The 18,364-nt window shown below is 34.7% G+C and overlaps 2 protein-coding genes across 2 annotated transcripts; both read left to right on the forward strand.

The window, feature by feature from the left end:
- Positions 1-2,419: 2,419 nt before the first annotated feature.
- Positions 2,420-2,944, forward strand: LOC148202250 (uncharacterized). Its single transcript, XM_088109570.1, has one exon. The coding sequence runs from the start codon at positions 2,420-2,422 to the stop codon at positions 2,942-2,944; it is 525 nt and encodes a 174-aa protein (XP_087965696.1).
- Positions 2,945-12,591: 9,647 nt separating this feature from the next.
- On the forward strand, positions 12,592-18,282 carry LOC124839319 (vacuolar-sorting receptor 1-like). The gene is made up of 12 exons (XM_047315088.2): positions 12,592-13,167; positions 13,856-14,551; positions 15,399-15,487; positions 15,603-15,672; positions 15,758-15,841; positions 16,236-16,312; positions 16,384-16,465; positions 16,750-16,832; positions 16,941-17,007; positions 17,166-17,294; positions 17,710-17,807; positions 17,954-18,282. Exons 1-12 carry the CDS (start codon positions 12,879-12,881, stop codon positions 18,047-18,049), a joined length of 1,860 nt encoding a protein of 619 aa, XP_047171044.2. The 5' UTR covers positions 12,592-12,878; the 3' UTR covers positions 18,050-18,282.
- Positions 18,283-18,364: the final 82 nt, after the last annotated feature.

Consider the following 18,364-nt stretch of genomic DNA (forward strand, 5'->3'; position numbering starts at 1 on the left):
ACTTCGTTTCAAAAAGCATATACATAACTCTTTTAACTAAAATTTTGTTCATCTTTTGTGCTAAACTATTCAATTAAAGAGTTATTGGAAATAATCATCAAAGTGTTCATGGTACTCTCTAACATTATTAATAAAAATGCATTAAAGCTTATTGTCTGGTTGACTCTCAACCAAAGCATAAAATCCTTTAAACTTTTTAAGTAATTAATCCTCTTTCTAATGCATAGACCCATAGCTTTCTATAATAGTCATCCATAAAAGTAATAAAGTAAAGTGTATAAAAAAAATATGTATTTAATGGGCCACAAACATCATAATGCACTTATTCAAACAACTATAACTGTTTTTAGAAAAAATAATTCTTAAATGATTTTCCAGTTTGTTTACCAACCATGCAATGAAAATGTTTATTCAATTTTCACTTTTCTATCTCAAAAGCCCGTTATTTTTAGCTAAGTACATCATTTTTAGCTAAGCAAATTCCTTTTTCACTTATATTACCAAACTTTCAGTGTCACAAAGATACCTTGGTATACATAACATCCAGACTCTCCTTATCAATCAATCAATTGGTTGCTATAGATTAATTATTTTTAGTTACTAAAATTAACCATTATTTAAGTATTTTATTGTAGTCTAAACTAAATAAGACAAAATAAGTTTTATTAGTTATAATTTTTAAAATACAATTGAAAAATTAACCACACGAAGACTAGTATTCATATTATCTTATTTGAACGTATGGTAGTTAATTGTACATCATAATTCTATTTTTCTTCTTTGTAAATAGATGAAAAAGATAAAATTCTAAATAAAAATATTAAAATTCTCATAATAAACTATGAAAAGTCTTTATGTCAAGTTAATATGTAAATAAACTTCACGTCAAAATATGGAATATTGTCCTTTATGTGAATATTATTAACACTCATGCATAGATGCCTTGCTCTTACAGGTAGAAAAAAAAATAGAGTTACTTTCTTGGAAGGACTTTATATTTACTTGCTACATTTTTTTTTAATTTTGATCTCTACTCAGTTATTTCTTCGTTTAAAAGGAAATAGTTGTAGCAAAATCTATATAACACTTGTTTCTTATAGCAACAATATACTAGTTTCTTTATAAACATTTCTAACAGAGAAAATAAAAAAAATAAATTAATTTCATCATAATATAAAATTAGTTTATGAATAAGATAATTTTTATAAATCTTTTATATTCTTTAAAAATTTAACTTTAGCTTTTACATAAATTAACTTTTACATATTGTTTCTAACTTTAAAATTATGCAATAAGCTGCTTATATTATTTTTAAATAATATATTCAATAGATGAAACTTATATCTTACTCTTAAAATAATAACTGTAATGTTCAATGTTCAACTGTTTAAAACTACGATCTTTCAATCATTGCTTTATTGTTACACTTTTTAGATTATTGATTTAATTTATTATTGTTTCTGTACCATATGATTAGACGGTCGTTACAGTCCACAATGAAGACATGAACTACCAACAAAGAAGACAAATTGACCGGACGACCAACAAATAAGTGTAAATGATTAATGTTAAGGAGATTAAGGTAAATCACGTTTAAGGGTACTGGACCGAGATTGGGCCGAGATTAAAATATCGTTAATCTAGGTCCATGCTCAAAAACTATAAATATAAGTCAAAGGTAACAGGTAGGTAGAGGCAATTATTGTGCATTTATTACAGCCATTGTCGTATTAGATAACCGGACGGTTCAATTACTGACTTTGGCATCGGAGTATCTTTAACAGGTACACCCTGACCGGACTAGCGGACAAGAGACTCAAGGAGCGAAACCGGACGGCGAAGAAGGATAAATTGTGAATGTATTTAGTGACTCAGCCCTATAACCGAAACATTTAAACACCCACCGTGGGGCCGAGTTACTTGATAAACCCAATGGTGACCACGAGGAACATGAGCGTTGACGACCTAGTTGAGATGATCCGGATACTACTGACCATCCATGGAGGAAGACACCAAGACATTCGCTCATAAATGCATCAGCTGTCAGGCCCATGCCAATACCACACATGTGCCTCCGCACGCCCTACAAACAATGGTGTCGCCCTGGCCGTTCGCTCAGTGGGGAATGGACATTGTCGGCCCGTTCCCCACAGGCCAGGCACAAAAGAAGTTTATTCTCGTTGCGATTGATTACTTTACCAAATGGGTGGAGGCTGAAGCCTTGGCAACCATAACGGTGTCGCAAGTACATAAGTTCTGCTGGAAACTGATATGCCGATTCGGTCTTCCCCGCACGATCGTCACAGACAATGGACGACAGTTCATTGATAAAAAATTAGGCGAGTTTTACAAAGGCTTGGGAATTAAACACGTGACCAGTTCTGTGGAGCACCCTTAGACGAACGATCAAGTGAAGGCCATGAACAAGACAATAGTGGCCGAGTTGAAGAAACGTCTAGGCGAAAAAAAGGGAGTGTTGGTCGACGAGCTCCAAGAATTCCTGTGGGCTTATAGATGCACCTCGCATGGAACAACCGGAGAGACTCCCTTTAACTTTACGTATGGTACTGATGTCATGTTGTCGGTCGAGTTAGGAAAGCCATCTCTACGACGCTGGATGGAGGATATTCATTTGAATGACGGGGAGTTAAGGGTGGAACTCGATACCCTGGAAGAGCGCAAAGGTCGGGCGGTGCTAAGGGCAGAAGCATGCAAGCGGATGGTAGAAAGAAAATACAACTCCAAGGTTCGGCCTAGAAGCTTCCAAGAGGGTGACCTGGTATGGAGGAAAACTGGTGACGCGCGGCGAACGGCTTCCCACGGCAAGCTCGCTGCTAAATGGGAAGGGCCTTTTCGAATTTCAGCGGCCCTAGGTAACGGGGCGTATAAGCTCACACCTCCGGACGGACACCAGATCCCGAATACTGGAATGTTACTCATCTGAAATTTCATTTTAGTTAAATGATCAAATATTGTACTCTTCTTTTCAATGATTAATACAATGTTCAAGGCCCTTGGCCCCGATCAAATTTTTGCAATATTGCCAATAAAAAACGAATGAAGGAACAAAATCCAAGTTGATGAACGGAGTTCCGAAAAGGAACTGCTGTCAACTTGGCCGAGCGGTAAACGGGGAGTTCCCAACTCAATCCATGCCGCTCGGTAAGAAGAAACTCAAGTTGATGAACGAAGTTCCAAAAAGAAACTGATGTCAACTTGGCCGAGTGGTGAACGAGGAGTTCTCAACTCAATCCCTGCCACTCGGTACCAAGAAACCCAAGTTGATGAACGGAGTTCCAAAAAGGAACTCCTGTCAACTTGGTCGAGCGGTGAACGGGGAGTTCTCAACTCAATCCTTGCCGCTCGGTACAAAGAAACCCAAGTTGATGAACGGAGTTCCAAAAAGGAATTTCTGTCAACTTGGCCGAGCAGTGAACGGGGAGCTCCCAACTCAATCCATGTCGCTCGATGCAACAGATCCCAGCTTATGAGCGGAGTTCCGAAAAGGAACTACTATCAGCTTGGCCGGAGCGGTGAACGACGAGTTCACATCTCAAGCCATGCATCTCGAAAATAAAAACTAAGTTAATGGACGAAGTTCCAAACATAAGTACTATCAACTTCGCCGAGCAAATAACGGTGAATCCTCGCGAATGCGCTACCGCTCGGCATGAAAAAATTAAATTTGTAAAGTAGTTGATTGGACGAAGCAAAACGCCCGGTCAAAAACAAGAAAAAGTATCAGCACAATTAAAATCCGTTGTCCATAAGCTACACTTAATATATCCGGCAAACGAGGAAATAAATCAAAACAACACTTTAGCAAAATATAACTTTCATATAAGGAGGAAGCTATTTACAATGAATGGTATTAAGAAGCCGCCACAAAATCACCTACCAAACCTAAGTGTTTTAACATTCGGCCGCATAGCAAAAAATCAACAAAATAATTTCCCCTTGGCCGGCATCCCGCCTACTCGTCTTCCCCGGCTTGATCCACCAACGGGTCTTCAGGAACCGCATCGTCGACTTGCACGGGTTCGTCCACACTCGCATCCTCATCACCGGCCTCGTCTATCGGGAGCATCTTCCCGTTAAACACATCTTGATGGATGTTAAAACCGGAAGCCAAAGGATCCACATTCAGGAGGAAGGTCGCTTGGCTCATCGCTTTGTTGAAGCCTTCTTCATGCTCGATCACCACATTTGAGTTTAACGTCGCGATCGTCTCGTTCGCCTTGAGCAGCTCGGTAGTGAGGGTTTCATTTTGGCCGGCCAACGCTTTCTCCCTCCTTCCCAGTCTCTTGACCTCGACTCTCAGCTTACCAACCTCTTCAGCTGATCGATCCGCCCTCGCCCGAGCGACTTTCAGTTGATCAGAGATCTTGGTCAACTCTGAGCGAGCGTCATCAAGCTTCGTTTGTAGGCTATTCTGTCGCTCAGCACATCCAGCGTGATCAATGGCCCAAGCTTCCACCCGAACCCGGAGAGCATATGAGGTCCTCTTCTCCTCATCCAGCTTGGCCTGAAGGTTGTGGGCTCCCTTACGATTGGCAAGCTCGCGAGCACACCAAGTCAACATCGCCCCTCGGGCGGTCAACTCTAGAGCAGCGTTGAGTAGGTCCCCCTCAGATATCGGCTCAACAACAGCACGCTGAGAGGAGCTCATGTGAAAGTTCATACGAGAACTCACTTGAAACTCGGGATCAAAAATGCTGGCGGGAATGAGGTGCGGCGAGCTTCCCTCTCGACGGCTCCTCTTGGAAGAGGATTTCTCCCCTTCCTTCGATTTCCTCTTCTTCTCTGAAGAAGGAACGGTCGTGGCGGTCGGAACAGTCCCAGTAGAAGGCTCTAAGTCGACTACCGTATTAGGTGGTGCAACAGCCACCGTCACTTGTTCCGTAAGGGGAACCACCGGACGAATCTTAATGGGCGCAGTCGCGCGACTGGATGAAGCCGTTCGGGGGTCTCGGGCCTTGGAACTGCTTTCCCCCTAACGTTTGTGGGAGGAACTGAAACTAGTTTTGCGTAACGCCGGCAGAGACATGTAAAAATTTAGCTAAGTTAAACAACAAGACAATAAGCAAATCCATTGAAAATACCATACCGAACATTATCTGGTCAAAATCCTCATGACTCAGACACTCAACGAAGTCGCGGGCACCAAGGCGACGGGGCAGGGAATTGAGAATCCTTAGGGCCTCTAGCTCTTCGGGGGTCATGCAACCAACCGCCCGTGCGTTTATTTTTCGAGGGTCCCTTGTCCAATAAAAAGGGAACAAAGGGAGCCCTGCTTCGTCATGGAATTTTGACCGATCGGAGTCTCTTATTATCACTTTGAAGTATCGCTTCTTGAAGTTTTTGAAGTATCGCTTATTGAAGTTTTTGAAGGATTCACTATACGGTTTGACAGGGTTCGACTTTGAACGGAAGAAAGAGACACCCATCCTTGTCTCGCTAAAGGTCGGATGTTGAAATAATGGAGAAAGACTAACACGGATGGAGTAATCCCCATGGCAGCGCATACCATCACAAAGGCTTGTATGGCCACCCAACCGTTGGGATGAAGTTGGGAAGGGGCAACATTTAGCTCCCGGAGGACGGTCGCTTGGAAGGATGTGAACGACACTCGAAGGAACAGCTGGTTGAACATGTAGGTGTACACAAAGAAGAAATCTTCTTCGTTGGCCCCCTTTCCATGAAAAACTCGCTCGTTCCGATGACTCACCCCCAGATGGATTAAACAAGCGTCCTCCACATCGCGTGCTATGTGTGACCGGTCGGCACACCACTGAAGTTCCTCCCGAGTACTGAAGTTAGACACAAAGGTATCGACGTCATGGGAAGCCCAATCGTACCCTTTAACGCGTGGCCAACCGCTGGACATTTCGGCATTCTCCCGATCGATACGAACGTCGTCGCCCTTTAGAAGAAAGAGGGACGTTCCATTTATGACCCTCTCTTCTTCATAGAATGGTGACCCCAGCCCTGAATCCACTTCTCACTCATCGGACCTCTCGAGGAAAGAAGACGACACCGAGCTTGAAGATCGAACGTCGCCGCCTACCGCACCCTTGCCACCCTGGCCCGCCGACTCCTCAAACGAAGAAATACTAACTGCAAACATTATTAAGTTACCTTGGAAAAAGAATGCACCGAACGGTTGGAAAGAAGGAAGAATAAAGAGTGAAAATGACGGTCCTTGGCGTCCCTATTTATAGAAAATTTTCCGAAAACCGTCACTTCACCTCATCCGTTAAGATCAACCACGATCAATGGTCCAGATCAAAGCAACGTTCCCACTACCTAAGAAGATGTTCGCGTGCTGTTGTGACACGTGTTCTCCCGCTCAAACACCATTTTCAAAAAACCAATAGAAAAGCTCAACCTCCAAGCGACTCCTGACGGCCATTTAAACCCAACGTCACCTTCGTTGACTAGGGCTTGAGGGGCCTGACCGGGCGGTCGTTACAGTCCATAATGAAGACATAACCGGACGACCAACAAATAAGCGTAAATGATTAATGTTAAGGAGATTAAGGTAAATCACGTTTAAGGGTACTGGACCAGGATTGGGCCGAGATTAAAATATCCCTAATCCTAGGCCCATGCTCATAAACTATAAATATAAGTCAAAAATAACATGTAAGTAGAGTCAATTATTGTGCATTTATTACTGTCATTGTCGTATTATATAACCTGACGGTTCAATTACTGACTTTGGCATCGGAGTATCTTTAACAGATACACCCTGATCGAACTAGCGGACAAGAGACTCAAGGAACGAAACCGGACGGCGAAGAAGGACAGATTGTGAAGGTATTTAGTGACTTAGCCCTATAACCGAAACAGTTTTAGTTACTCAAATTTTATTTTCATTTTAATAAAATATTTATTTTATTAATAAATGATAATAATTTTAAATTATAATAAAGAATAACTTTTACACAAATATTACTTAAAAATTAAATTATTATAAGTATATAATTACCTTATGGTAATATTTAATATTAGGTAAACTAGCACCATGTTTGGATGATGTTGCCATTAGGAATTTTCATTACACAATTGTGATTTTTTTTATAATTGTGATATTTTTTTTCAACATGAATCGCCATATTTTATTCAATTTTTTTTGGAGTCACGTGTAACTCAGAGAAAATATATGATAGGGACATTATGAGTTTGATGGATTTATACCATCACATCCAACATAATGAGTTACTCGTATTCCTATTAAACATCTTATTTTATCCCCGTTTATCTTTATATATATATATATATATGTAAACTGAATTGATCAATTTGATTCTAGACATGTCAATTTGAAGTGAGTGGTTGTTTTTCTTTCCGTCGGCCTTTTTGGATTGTAAAGAAGGCCCAATAGTGATTTAAAGGAAAGGGTTACTTCCTGCACCACTTCAAATTATTCCTGTACTATCATATTTTTAAAATACTATTTTTTATATTTTAAAAAATCTTATGTCACATCTATTAAAAGATTTAATTTTTATTTATTAATTTATTATATTTTAAATTAATATATAGGTATTATTTAAATTTTATTTGTTACGAAATTATATATAATTTTATTTAATGAAATAATTAATAATAATTTAATTTAATTATATTATTTTTTAAATAATTATAATCAACATATATGACCGTATCTGTTTAAGTTTTTTCTTCAACTTTTAGTTTATTAAAATATTATATTTTAAATTACTTATACATTATTTAATTTTTTTGTTTTTATAATATATTACGTAAATTTATTTTATTTTATTTAATTAAATTTGATTTTTATTTTACTTTAAATTAATTAAATTAATAATTAATTTAATTATATAAATTAAAATTAATTTACGTAATATATTATAAAAAACAAAAAATTTAAATAATCTATAAATTAATTTAAAATATAATATTTTAATAAACTAAAAACTTAAAAAAAAAAGAAAAACTTAACGAATGTGGTATATTTATTTATTAATTAATTAAAAATAATTTAATTAAATTAAATTAATAATAATTATTTACTTAAATAAAATAAAATAAATTTACGTAATATTATAAAAAAAATAAAAAATTTAAATAATCTATAAATTAATTAAAATATAATATTTTAATAAACTAAAAGAAAAAAAAAACATAAAGCTTAAATGGATGTGCTCACATTAACATATGTGACATAGAATTTTTTATTTACCAAATGTTAACGTTGAAGAAAAAAAATAAAGGTATAGAAATTTTTAAAATGTAAAGAATAGATTTAAAATTTAAAAAAAATGTGATAGCGGAGGAAGCAATTGAATTGGTGTAAAGAGTAACTCTCTTTAAGGCTGTGTTCGCATGAAGGGAATTCACTGTTCACAATGATTTGCGAGCGACGATGGACAGAGGTGAGCGTGTTCGTTTCAAGCGATTGTCGAAGACGGAAATGGACGGATTTGCGGGATGGCACGGTTTCAACGATCTTCGTATAATTGAGATGATTTGCGCGGATTCTTACCCGTTTACACATTTGCCCTGCCTCATTTCCGTAATACCGTATACATAATAACATAAAATATTACCCACATTTGGCATATGCTGTAGTGACATGCTCACTTTTTACTGTTGAAGGATGCGGTTGAAGAGGAAGAAGACAACCATGGTTATGTAAAATACGGTGCAGAGATGTAGCTACGGGTGAAGGAAGTTAAAAGCGAGGGTGGTGTAATCGGTTATTGGAGGGTGTAACCGGTTACGCTGAAGAGGATGAAAACGAAGCCATACGTAATCGGTTACGCACTGAGTAACCGGTTACCCGCATTCGAAAATTGGTGGTCCTGTAATTGAAAATGCCGAATGAAGGAGACGAAGGTGGAGCATGGCGGAGCCTGAACGATGCACAGCGGATGACCTGCAGCTTGTTGTTCTTCTTCACAAACCCACATGAAGGTGAGGAAGGTGGAGGATGATGGATGATGGTGGAGGCTGGACGTAGCAGAGGATGGGATGCAAAGGTATTGTTGTTGAGGTAGGCGAAGGTGTGTTGTGAAGAATGTTAAAGTAAGCAAAAACTAGTAGTAGCTAAGACAAGAAGGTGCCTTGCAACTGCAAACTGCAATGTACATTTGCAAAAAGGCAAAAAGTGAAGATGGGAAGGGAAAAAAGGAGGTGGACACGTAGTGATTTTGGTTGTGCTGCTGTATTGAAGAAAGTAGCTAACGTGGAGAGATTAGGAATGGGGTAGGAGGTGGTAGTGGATGTGTCATAATATACAAGGTAGAAAAGAAGATGGAATATTTATTATCACCGAAGATTTGATACCATGCAAGGTTCAGATTCAACTAAGCTAGTAATAACATAAACCTTAACATAATTATAATATAATAATATAATATGAATGTTTATTCAATCTTCAGTGCTTGATTGTGTTGTTACAATTATTGAGCTCTTTCTTTGGTAGTGGTTCATATATATAAGTTATTAACTTCATTATATTTCCGATAATGTATTACATCACTTTAATATATATAAGTTTCTTTGTATTTGACTTATATTTGTATGTCGAATTTTTAAATTTTTTTTAGATCATGTAATATTATAACTTGCTACTTAATTGTGGTTGTTTGATTAATATTAATCATTCTCACTTCAATGACTTATAAATTCACATCACTTCGTACTAAATTATATTACAATTTAAATTTATATTTTAAAATACATTCATTTTACTACATTATAACTTTTATAATTTTTAAACATTAATTTTAACAATTATTTGTAATTTTTTCCTATTCATAAACATTTTTACAATTAAATATAACATTACAAAATTACATTTTATAATACTTTTATAACCTAGGGGCAATTTGGTCATCTTCATTTTCTACCCATTAAACTAATTTTTAAAATCTATCACATCAATCAAATCCTACACTAATTCTCATAAACTTTACTTCTAAATCCACTCTCAATTACCCACAAATCCACTCAAAAAAACAACTAAAAAATTATCGTCAAATCCATTCAAATCCATTCAAATCATTTCTCCCAAATCATCTCCCACAAATTACCCCAAAAGAACACACCCTAAAGGATCTCCTGGAGAAAGACCGAAAGAGTCTTTTTCTTGCATCCCAACTTTCCCATATTCCTAAATTATCCCTTGCAACTTTTATATTTTGACTTTCACTAGGAATTAAAATCGTATTTAATTTCCTTCGGCGTGTTGCCATGACACCCTTCAGCCTCATCATCTCCACTCTTTCATTTCATTTCATTTACATTCAAAATAATTAACTGGATTTCAAAATTTCATAAAAAAAAATTATATATTATCAGATTTTGAAATTCTGTAACAAAAAAAATTCAGAATTAGATTTTAAAATTTAAGAAAATCTAAAATTAAATTTTGAAATTTGAGAAAGATTTCAAAATTCAAGAAAATTCATAACCTGATTTCAAAATTTGAGAAATCATGTATCGGATTTCAAAATATAATTTTTTAAAATTCAGAACCAAATTTTAAAATGTGAAAATTTATAATCGGTTTTCGAAATTCAAAAAATTCATAACTGGATTTCAGGAATTCGGAAATTCAATTTCCTTAAAATTCAAAACCAAATTTTGAAATTTAAGAAAATTTACAATCGGATTTTAACCAGTTCTTAATCTGAGAAATCCAGAACTAGGTTTTGAAATCCAAGAAATTCAAAATCTAATTTCGAAACTCGAAAAAAATTCAAAACTAAATTTGAAATCAAGTTTATGAAAATCTAAAACTAGCTTTCAAATTCTAAGAAAATTCAAACCTAATTTCAAAATCTAAAAAATCTAGAATCAAATTTCAAAGTTTGAAAAAATTCACTATCAAATTTTGAAATCTGAAAAAATTCATAACCGAATTATATTTTAAAAAATGTATATTAGGTTAATTTTGCCTAGAGTAAAAGATAACATTTGATAAACATTATATTACATAAGCTAAATAAGCTTCAACTTTTGGTCAATTTTATAAAATAAAATGTTAATTCAAACTATTAATTAATATAATACTGGGTATGAATTATATGGATCAGCGTATAGCATAATATTTTATTTACAGATATAAAAACTTTATTTTCTTTTTAATCCTAATTTATCTTTCTTATGAACATTAAAATAATAGTTTTAACACAGAAATATTTTTTTTAAAAAAACTGATAGTCAAGAATTAATAAAATAAGGTCTCTGTTACCATTTAATTATAATCATTGCTATACTTAATCTTCATGTAAATTGTTTTATCTCTTCTCTTATTAAATAACATAATATAATAGATGTAAAATAATGTAAAACAATCATATGTTATTAATATGACAGTTGAACTAAACTGTTAATTTATAGTAAAAAATAGATAATCATCTCTTCTAATCATATATCATATATTGCCTTCCAACCAAATGCCTCGTAAATCAGTGTTTGGGTCAAAATGTCAATTAATGAAGCAACTAAGCAAGTTTATTTAAATTTTAAAAATATATTTTTTAAATGCATGATTTTAAAATATATTTATTCAAAAAATAGATAGAATATATTGATTTAAGTTATTTTTTGTTGATAGATAAATTAAATAAATACATAAAAACAAAATATGTTTATTTTATTAAAAAATTAAAATAAAAACAAATACTTAGTTCAAAATATTTGAAAAAACTATTGAAAATGACGAATCATATTTCTCATAAAATTAAATAAAATATTAGTCGCTAAGAAATTGTTTACCATGTTAAAAGAAATTTCACACACCAAATATTTATTATTTTTTCAATGCGCCGTCCATGGCCAACAAATATTACAAATCTTACTTATTTTATTATTCTGGAATTGATGTTGATAAAGTCAAGTTTGAATACGTAAATTTAATGTTGAATATTTAATTATAGATAAACTCATGCTTAATAATTAATTTAATATTTATATTTTTGGATATTCTTCAGTTAAATATATTTGATTATATTTGTTAATAATGTATTGTCCCATTAGTTACTGAATTTAGCATCAGTTAAGACTAAAGCTATAACATCTATGTTCTATAGATATTAATTAGAATTTAAAGATGGCCATTTTTACGAATTATCTTCCAACCATATAATTTTCTAGAAATATTTCTTGGTCAAATATATTTTCAAATTTTTTGCTATTAATTTTCTCTTTTCATCTATCCTTTTAATTTTTTTCAATCAATTATAGCATGTTTGTCATAAAAAAAAAAGTTATTTCTCAATATTAGTTATTATCATAAATTTAAAAGTAATTATGTATTTAAAATATGTATTTATTTTGAACTTTAATTGTAGTATATAATTTACACAGTCAAAACTATTTATTTATTGTACATAAAAATCATATAAAGTAATCGTTTATTAAATACACATTGCATCTTGAGTAATACTAACTAGTAATAATAGAAGATTTCAAAAATACAAATCGAGCAAGTGATTAAGAACTAAAAATGTAGATATGGATCACCTTCGATAATAGCAACAATAATAATTAAATAAATAAATAAATTGTCTTATAATGTTTGTTTGTTGGTTTTGTTTTTTTATCTCCTACGGCGATGATTCCTATTACAGTTGAACTTAACTGACACGTCTCCCCATTATTTCGACGCCTTCAAGATTTCGATGCTTTTCCATTCTCACGCATCACTCTGCTGACCCAGAACGCCATAAACCTTCATCGAACTCAAAAGCCTTTTTTTTTTTCTGCCTAACTTCTCATTTTCCTCATCTGGGTCTTTGAACTTTGATCACGCTCTGCATTAATTGCACTTTGAATTTCAGTTTTTCCTGTTCATCCTGATCTTCTTCCTTTTCTTGTGTGGGAAGAAGAAGAAGAAGAAGATGGGCACAAAACCGAATCTTTTGTTGTGTGTTTGGGGTTTGTTATTGGGGTGTACTGTGGGTAGGTTTGTGGTGGAGAAGAACAGTTTGAGAGTGACTGCTCCCTCATCGTTGAAGGGGACATATGAATGTGCAATTGGAAATTTTGGGGTCCCCATGTATGGAGGAACATTGGTCGGCTCTGTGCTATACCCAAAGGTGAATCAGAAGGGGTGCCTCAACTTCACTGATGTCAATTTTCAGTCCAAGCCAGGAGGGTTCCCCACCTTTCTACTTGTGGATCGTGGAGGTGAAATTCCCATTGGTCCTTTTAAATTCTTCTCCACTTTATGAATATCACATAAAAGAACCAAATTTGGAAATGACATATGATTGTGGTAACTTTTTGAATATGTTGTAGATCAGAATTGCTTTATTTGTTTTTTGTTTCTTATGGCATGAGATGGAAAGTTCGGTTAGTTGTTCAATTAATTGAATAGTGAATAGCCGTTTTCTAGTTAGTTGGTAACATTGTTCTTCACCTAGTAGTTGGTAAGTTTACCTGGAGTTGCACCAAAAGACGTTATAATGTTGCATTCAATGCTCATGTCAATAAACAATGCATAATTTCTTGTGTTTAAGAGTGTGTTTGATTTCTATCCTTAATTAAAAACTGTTTTTAGTTTTTGCATGAGAAGTTGATTGCTGAGTAGTACGAAACAATTGTAGAAAACAGATTCTAAAACTGAAAAATAAGAAGGAAATCAAACAGGCCCTAAGTTTTTCGCTTTCTATTTTGTTGCTTGTGATGATGGAGTAGCGATAAAGTATCCATTGGCGTAGAACCATTACAAAAGAAACAAAAAAGGGACATTTTTCTGGTATGATACCTATTTTATTTCTAGAGTGTATGTCATTTTGATGATATCCATGCGTAGGTTGTTAGGAACACAAAAATGGTTCAACCGTTTAAATTTTTCCTCTGGTCATTTTGGTAGATTGCTACTTCACTTTGAAGGCATGGAATGCACAGAATGGTGGAGCAGCAGCTATTCTTGTGGCTGATGACAAGGCAGAAACATTGATCACTATGGACACTCCTGAAGAAGGGAAAGGTACAGATGATGATTACGTGGAAAATATTAGTATTCCTTCTGTTCTTATCAGCAAATCCTTGGGGGATAGCATAAAAAAAGCTCTCTCTGATGGGGAAATGGTTAACATGAATCTTGATTGGAGAGAGGCTCTTCCACATCCTGATGATAGAGTTGAGTATGAGTTATGGACAAATAGCAACGACGAGTGTGGACAAAAGTGTGACAGTCTAATTAATTTTCTGAAGGACTTTAAAGGGGTTGCTCAGCTGCTTGAGCGGAAAGGGTTCACTCAGTTTACCCCTCGCTATATAACTTGGTTTTGTCCTGAAGCATTTCTCTTGAGCAAACAGTGCAAGTCTCAATGCATAAACAATGGAAGGTACTGTGCTCCAGATCCCGAGCAAGATTTCAGTAGTGGGTATGATGGCAAAGATGTTGTTGTTCAAAACTTACGCCAAGCTTGTTTCTATAAAGTGGCAAATGAAAGTGGAAAGCCTTGGCAGTGGTGGGACTATGTTACCGACTTTTCAATTCGTTGCCCCATGAAAGAGAAGAAGTACACAGAAGAATGCTCAGATCAAGTTATTAAATCTCTTGGTATGTTGGGCAGTTCATGTTTCTCTGCATACTCTACTGAACTGTCTTTTGTTTCTATTTGGTGTTTGATTTTGAATGGGTTGCCAAAATTTTCTCAAGATGAAAAATCATATGATGCTTTTGATTTCAAACAATAATTTCTTTTAATTTTGTGGTTTCAATTTTGTGGTTTTAATAATTTGGCATCCAGGGGCCTTGCCTTGTCTTTTATGGAGGCATTTGTTCGAAGGCATATTATTACAAACGAAGGATGACATTGTTCAGAAAAATTTGTGTGAAAATGATGCCTGGGTAAATTCAAAATATGTTTAATTAAAATTAATATTTCTGGAGATATTTTTCAGAAGTCAAATGATAAGAGGAAAAAGATAGAGAAAATGAAACTTATTAGTTGGGTTATAAAAGAACATCTCATAGTAACATGAGGAAGGAACATACCCAGCTCTCACCATAGGCATGAAGATTAAGAAAAAACAAGATAGTATTCTAACTTTCCTCAGGGCTTGTTTTTGTGATTGTATCAAATATGGGAATGCCACATTCCCAATTTTTCTTTCCCAGGCATAACTTTACAAAACTTCAAATAAGCACATTCTGAAATGTTGAAGCTATAGTGTATAGGATGAACAAACCCAAATTTGCATCTTTGCTGATAGCAGTATCACTGTCATCATTCCAAACCCAACTAAGAATCATATACCCAATCAAATCTTCTTTTTCAATTTATTTTTTTAAATTTTTAGTATAAACTGAACTAACTTTTCTTTTGTTATTTCTTTCAAAGAGGTTTATCAAGACATTCTAATGAAGATATGTTTGCTTCCCTCCCAATCTATTTACTTTACAGGTGCTGATCTGAAGAAGATTAAGGACTGTATTGGGGACCCCCATGCAGATGTTGAAAATCCTGTTCTTAAGGCTGAGCAGGAGGCACAGGTTAGCTTTCTAAAATGCAAACATTCCTTATGTTATTCTTGTCGCGTTTTCCTTTCATTTAGGCCATGAAGTTGTTTTATGTGTGAATGGTAATTTGTTCTAACTTGGGTTGCAGATTGGCAAAGGTACTCGTGGTGATGTGACTATACTGCCTACTCTTGTTATAAACAACAGACAGTATAGAGGTCCGAGGAATTTTTTCAAGCTGTCTTGATTTCTATTTGCTACATTATATTATTTTTTATAACATATGCTTTTAACTGCTTTTAGGTAAGTTGTCAAGACCCGCTGTTCTCAAGGCAATCTGTGCAGGTTTCCTAGAGACCACTGAACCATCCGTTTGCTTAACTCCAGGTCCTTTTTTTCTTTCTTTTTTGTTTTTAATTTCTATTTTCCTCCTTGAATCTTCCACCCTCACTCCTTTTCTACAGAAGAAATCATCTGTGATATCGGGAACTCTTTTCTGCTTCTATAGTTGCTTGCTTTTATATATAACTGCTTCAAATGATTTGAACTGTATGTTGCCTTTATCTATCACCAAGTAGTGTCTCTATTTGGTATCTCTAAAGTTGGTGAAAATTTAAAATTTCTTGCTTTTTTTTCTTGTTTAGATGTTTCCGTTTTTCAATTTTGATTAAAGAAATTATGTAGTTTTGATCTAGATAGAATCGTAGGTGCAGTGGTAGCTGACACTTTAAAAATCCAATCTTGTTCAAATGCTAATGATTTTACTGATTACTGTTTGCAGAAATGGAAACAGATGAGTGTTTGGTAAACAATGGTGGTTGTTGGAAGGAAAAATCCTCTAACATTACTGCTTGCCGGGTATTTAGTTGACTGAACCTTGTCGTGCACATTTTATGGCTTTCCATCTACTTATTGTTTTCTAATTATAGGACACTTTCCGAGGAAGAGTATGTGAATGCCCGGTTGTACAAAATGTGAAATTTGTTGGAGATGGATATACCCACTGTGAAGGTAAAATAGTTCTTGAATTCAGATAAATGACTTCATTCTCCACTCTACACATTTTAAAATCTATTTATTCCATAAACAAGCCAAACAGAACACACATCATCATCATGGCACCAAATTGGTGTTTATATTTTTACCTCCTTTTGCTCAATTTACACTCTTGATCTCTATCAACTCTGTCATTCTACCTTGTTTATGAGTCGGGGAGGTTGGGAAGCTTGCACTTATGCTAATTTCAATTTTTTTTTATGTGTTTCATACTCATGAGAATTTGAATTTCTTAACAGCATCTGGAACCTTGAGCTGTGACTTCAACAACGGTGGTTGTTGGAAGGGATCTCAAGGTGGCAGGGCTTACACGGCTTGTCTGGTAAGTTGTCTCAGTCATCCTTTTGTGCTTTTTTTTGGTTTGAAGTGGCCGGTGTAAAACTGATAAGATAGATACTGATTGTCATTTGTTTCTTTATTAATAATGCAGGATGACTACAGAAAAGGTTGTACATGTCCTCCTGGGTTCAAAGGAGATGGAGTCCAGTCATGTCAAGGTATTTGTTGCCCTAAATTTGGTGGTTTTGTAGTATTTGGAGAATGGTAAACACAAATGAGAGAGTGGTTTCTCTTGGTGGATTTGATTTACATTTCTGCAGTTGTTAGCAATCATGCTATTAGCTTTTCTTCATTTCTGCTTCTGATTTTGTTGCAGATATTGATGAGTGCCAAGAGAAAACAGCCTGCCAATGCCCAGGTTGCAAATGCAAAAACACCTGGGGAAGTTATGAATGCAAATGTGGTAGTGGTTTGTTCTACTCACGAGAAAATGACACATGTCTAGGTGAGACTTATTTAGTTGTTCTATCTTTTTCTTGACCACTTTCAAAATTGCCTTGCTAAATGGTTTGTTTTTGTATAAGCATTTAAACATACAATGTCTCTTTGTGATGAACATGACTTTTGTCCATCCTCAATGTTTCATTGGACTTTCCTTTTCCATCTGTATAGTCTCAAGGTTTCTTTGAGAAGCTTGTGAGCTTTATATTTGCAATTTAAACCAAAATGGAAAATTCTAGTATGCTTTCCATTATCTTGATGGTGTTGCAGATATTCTTTGTATGTTTCTGAATGCTCAAGTGTTTTAAATCCTGCCTATCTGTACATAATTTCCAAAGACTTCAATGTTTTTATTTCAATCTTACCTTGCAGATACTCTTTGTATAGCTCTTAATTTCTTAACTTCATTATAAATGCAGGTGCATATTCTGCTACAGGGGTGAGCATATGGATGATTATCCTCATCGTGGTTGTTGCTGTTTCTGGAGGATATGCATTTTACAAGTACAGAATCCAGGTATGATTATTGCAAATTCTGATGTTTCTGGCTTTGGTTTTCATTTACTTATTTTGAGTCTTGTTGATCAAACTTTTTCCAACAATTTATGCATATTCATCCTAGAATTCGTTGTTGATCTTTTTGTTGAAATAAATTATGTGCAGAGATATATGGATTCAGAAATACGGGCAATTATGGCACAATACATGCCTTTGGATAATCAACCTGAGGAATCTAATCAAGTTCATCATAATATCTAAATGGAGATAAGTGATATTTATCAGCATGCTCAGCTTATACTGCAATCTCTCCTTCCCACAATATCCTTTGTTATTACTTAGCAATGTAAATTCCAAACTAATGTGGTCTTGCCATTAAAATTTTCTGCTGTTTCGGCTCTTTCATGTTGCACCTAATTCTGTTTTTCTTGGTAAAAATTATGATTTTTAGTTTCTTACAAGCTCTTTATAATGAACTATAAATTTTCTTCAAACTATACTCTTATTATCTAATGAGTTCACACAACTTTGTCTTGAGAAGATGATTGTCTTTCACGGAACTTGGCGATTCAACAT

This window comes from Vigna umbellata, chromosome 3, assembly GCF_029865625.1.
Source record: "Vigna umbellata cultivar VRB3 chromosome 3, Vumbellata_1.0, whole genome shotgun sequence".
In the NCBI taxonomy this organism is placed as follows: Eukaryota; Viridiplantae; Streptophyta; class Magnoliopsida; order Fabales; family Fabaceae; genus Vigna; species Vigna umbellata.

Excerpts from the sequence above, each read along its gene's own strand:
- LOC124839319 (XM_047315088.2), top strand. The coding sequence starts at position 12,879 with ATGGGCACAAAACCGAATCTTTTGTTGTGTGTTTGGGGTTTGTTATTG. Across the intron at positions 16,313-16,383 it reads CTAACATTACTGCTTGCCGG|GACACTTTCCGAGGAAGAGT; the intron begins GTATTTAGTTGA and ends TTCTAATTATAG. Across the intron at positions 17,808-17,953 it reads TTTACAAGTACAGAATCCAG|AGATATATGGATTCAGAAAT; the intron begins GTATGATTATTG and ends AATTATGTGCAG.
- LOC148202250 (XM_088109570.1), top strand. The coding sequence starts at position 2,420 with ATGAACAAGACAATAGTGGCCGAGTTGAAGAAACGTCTAGGCGAAAAA.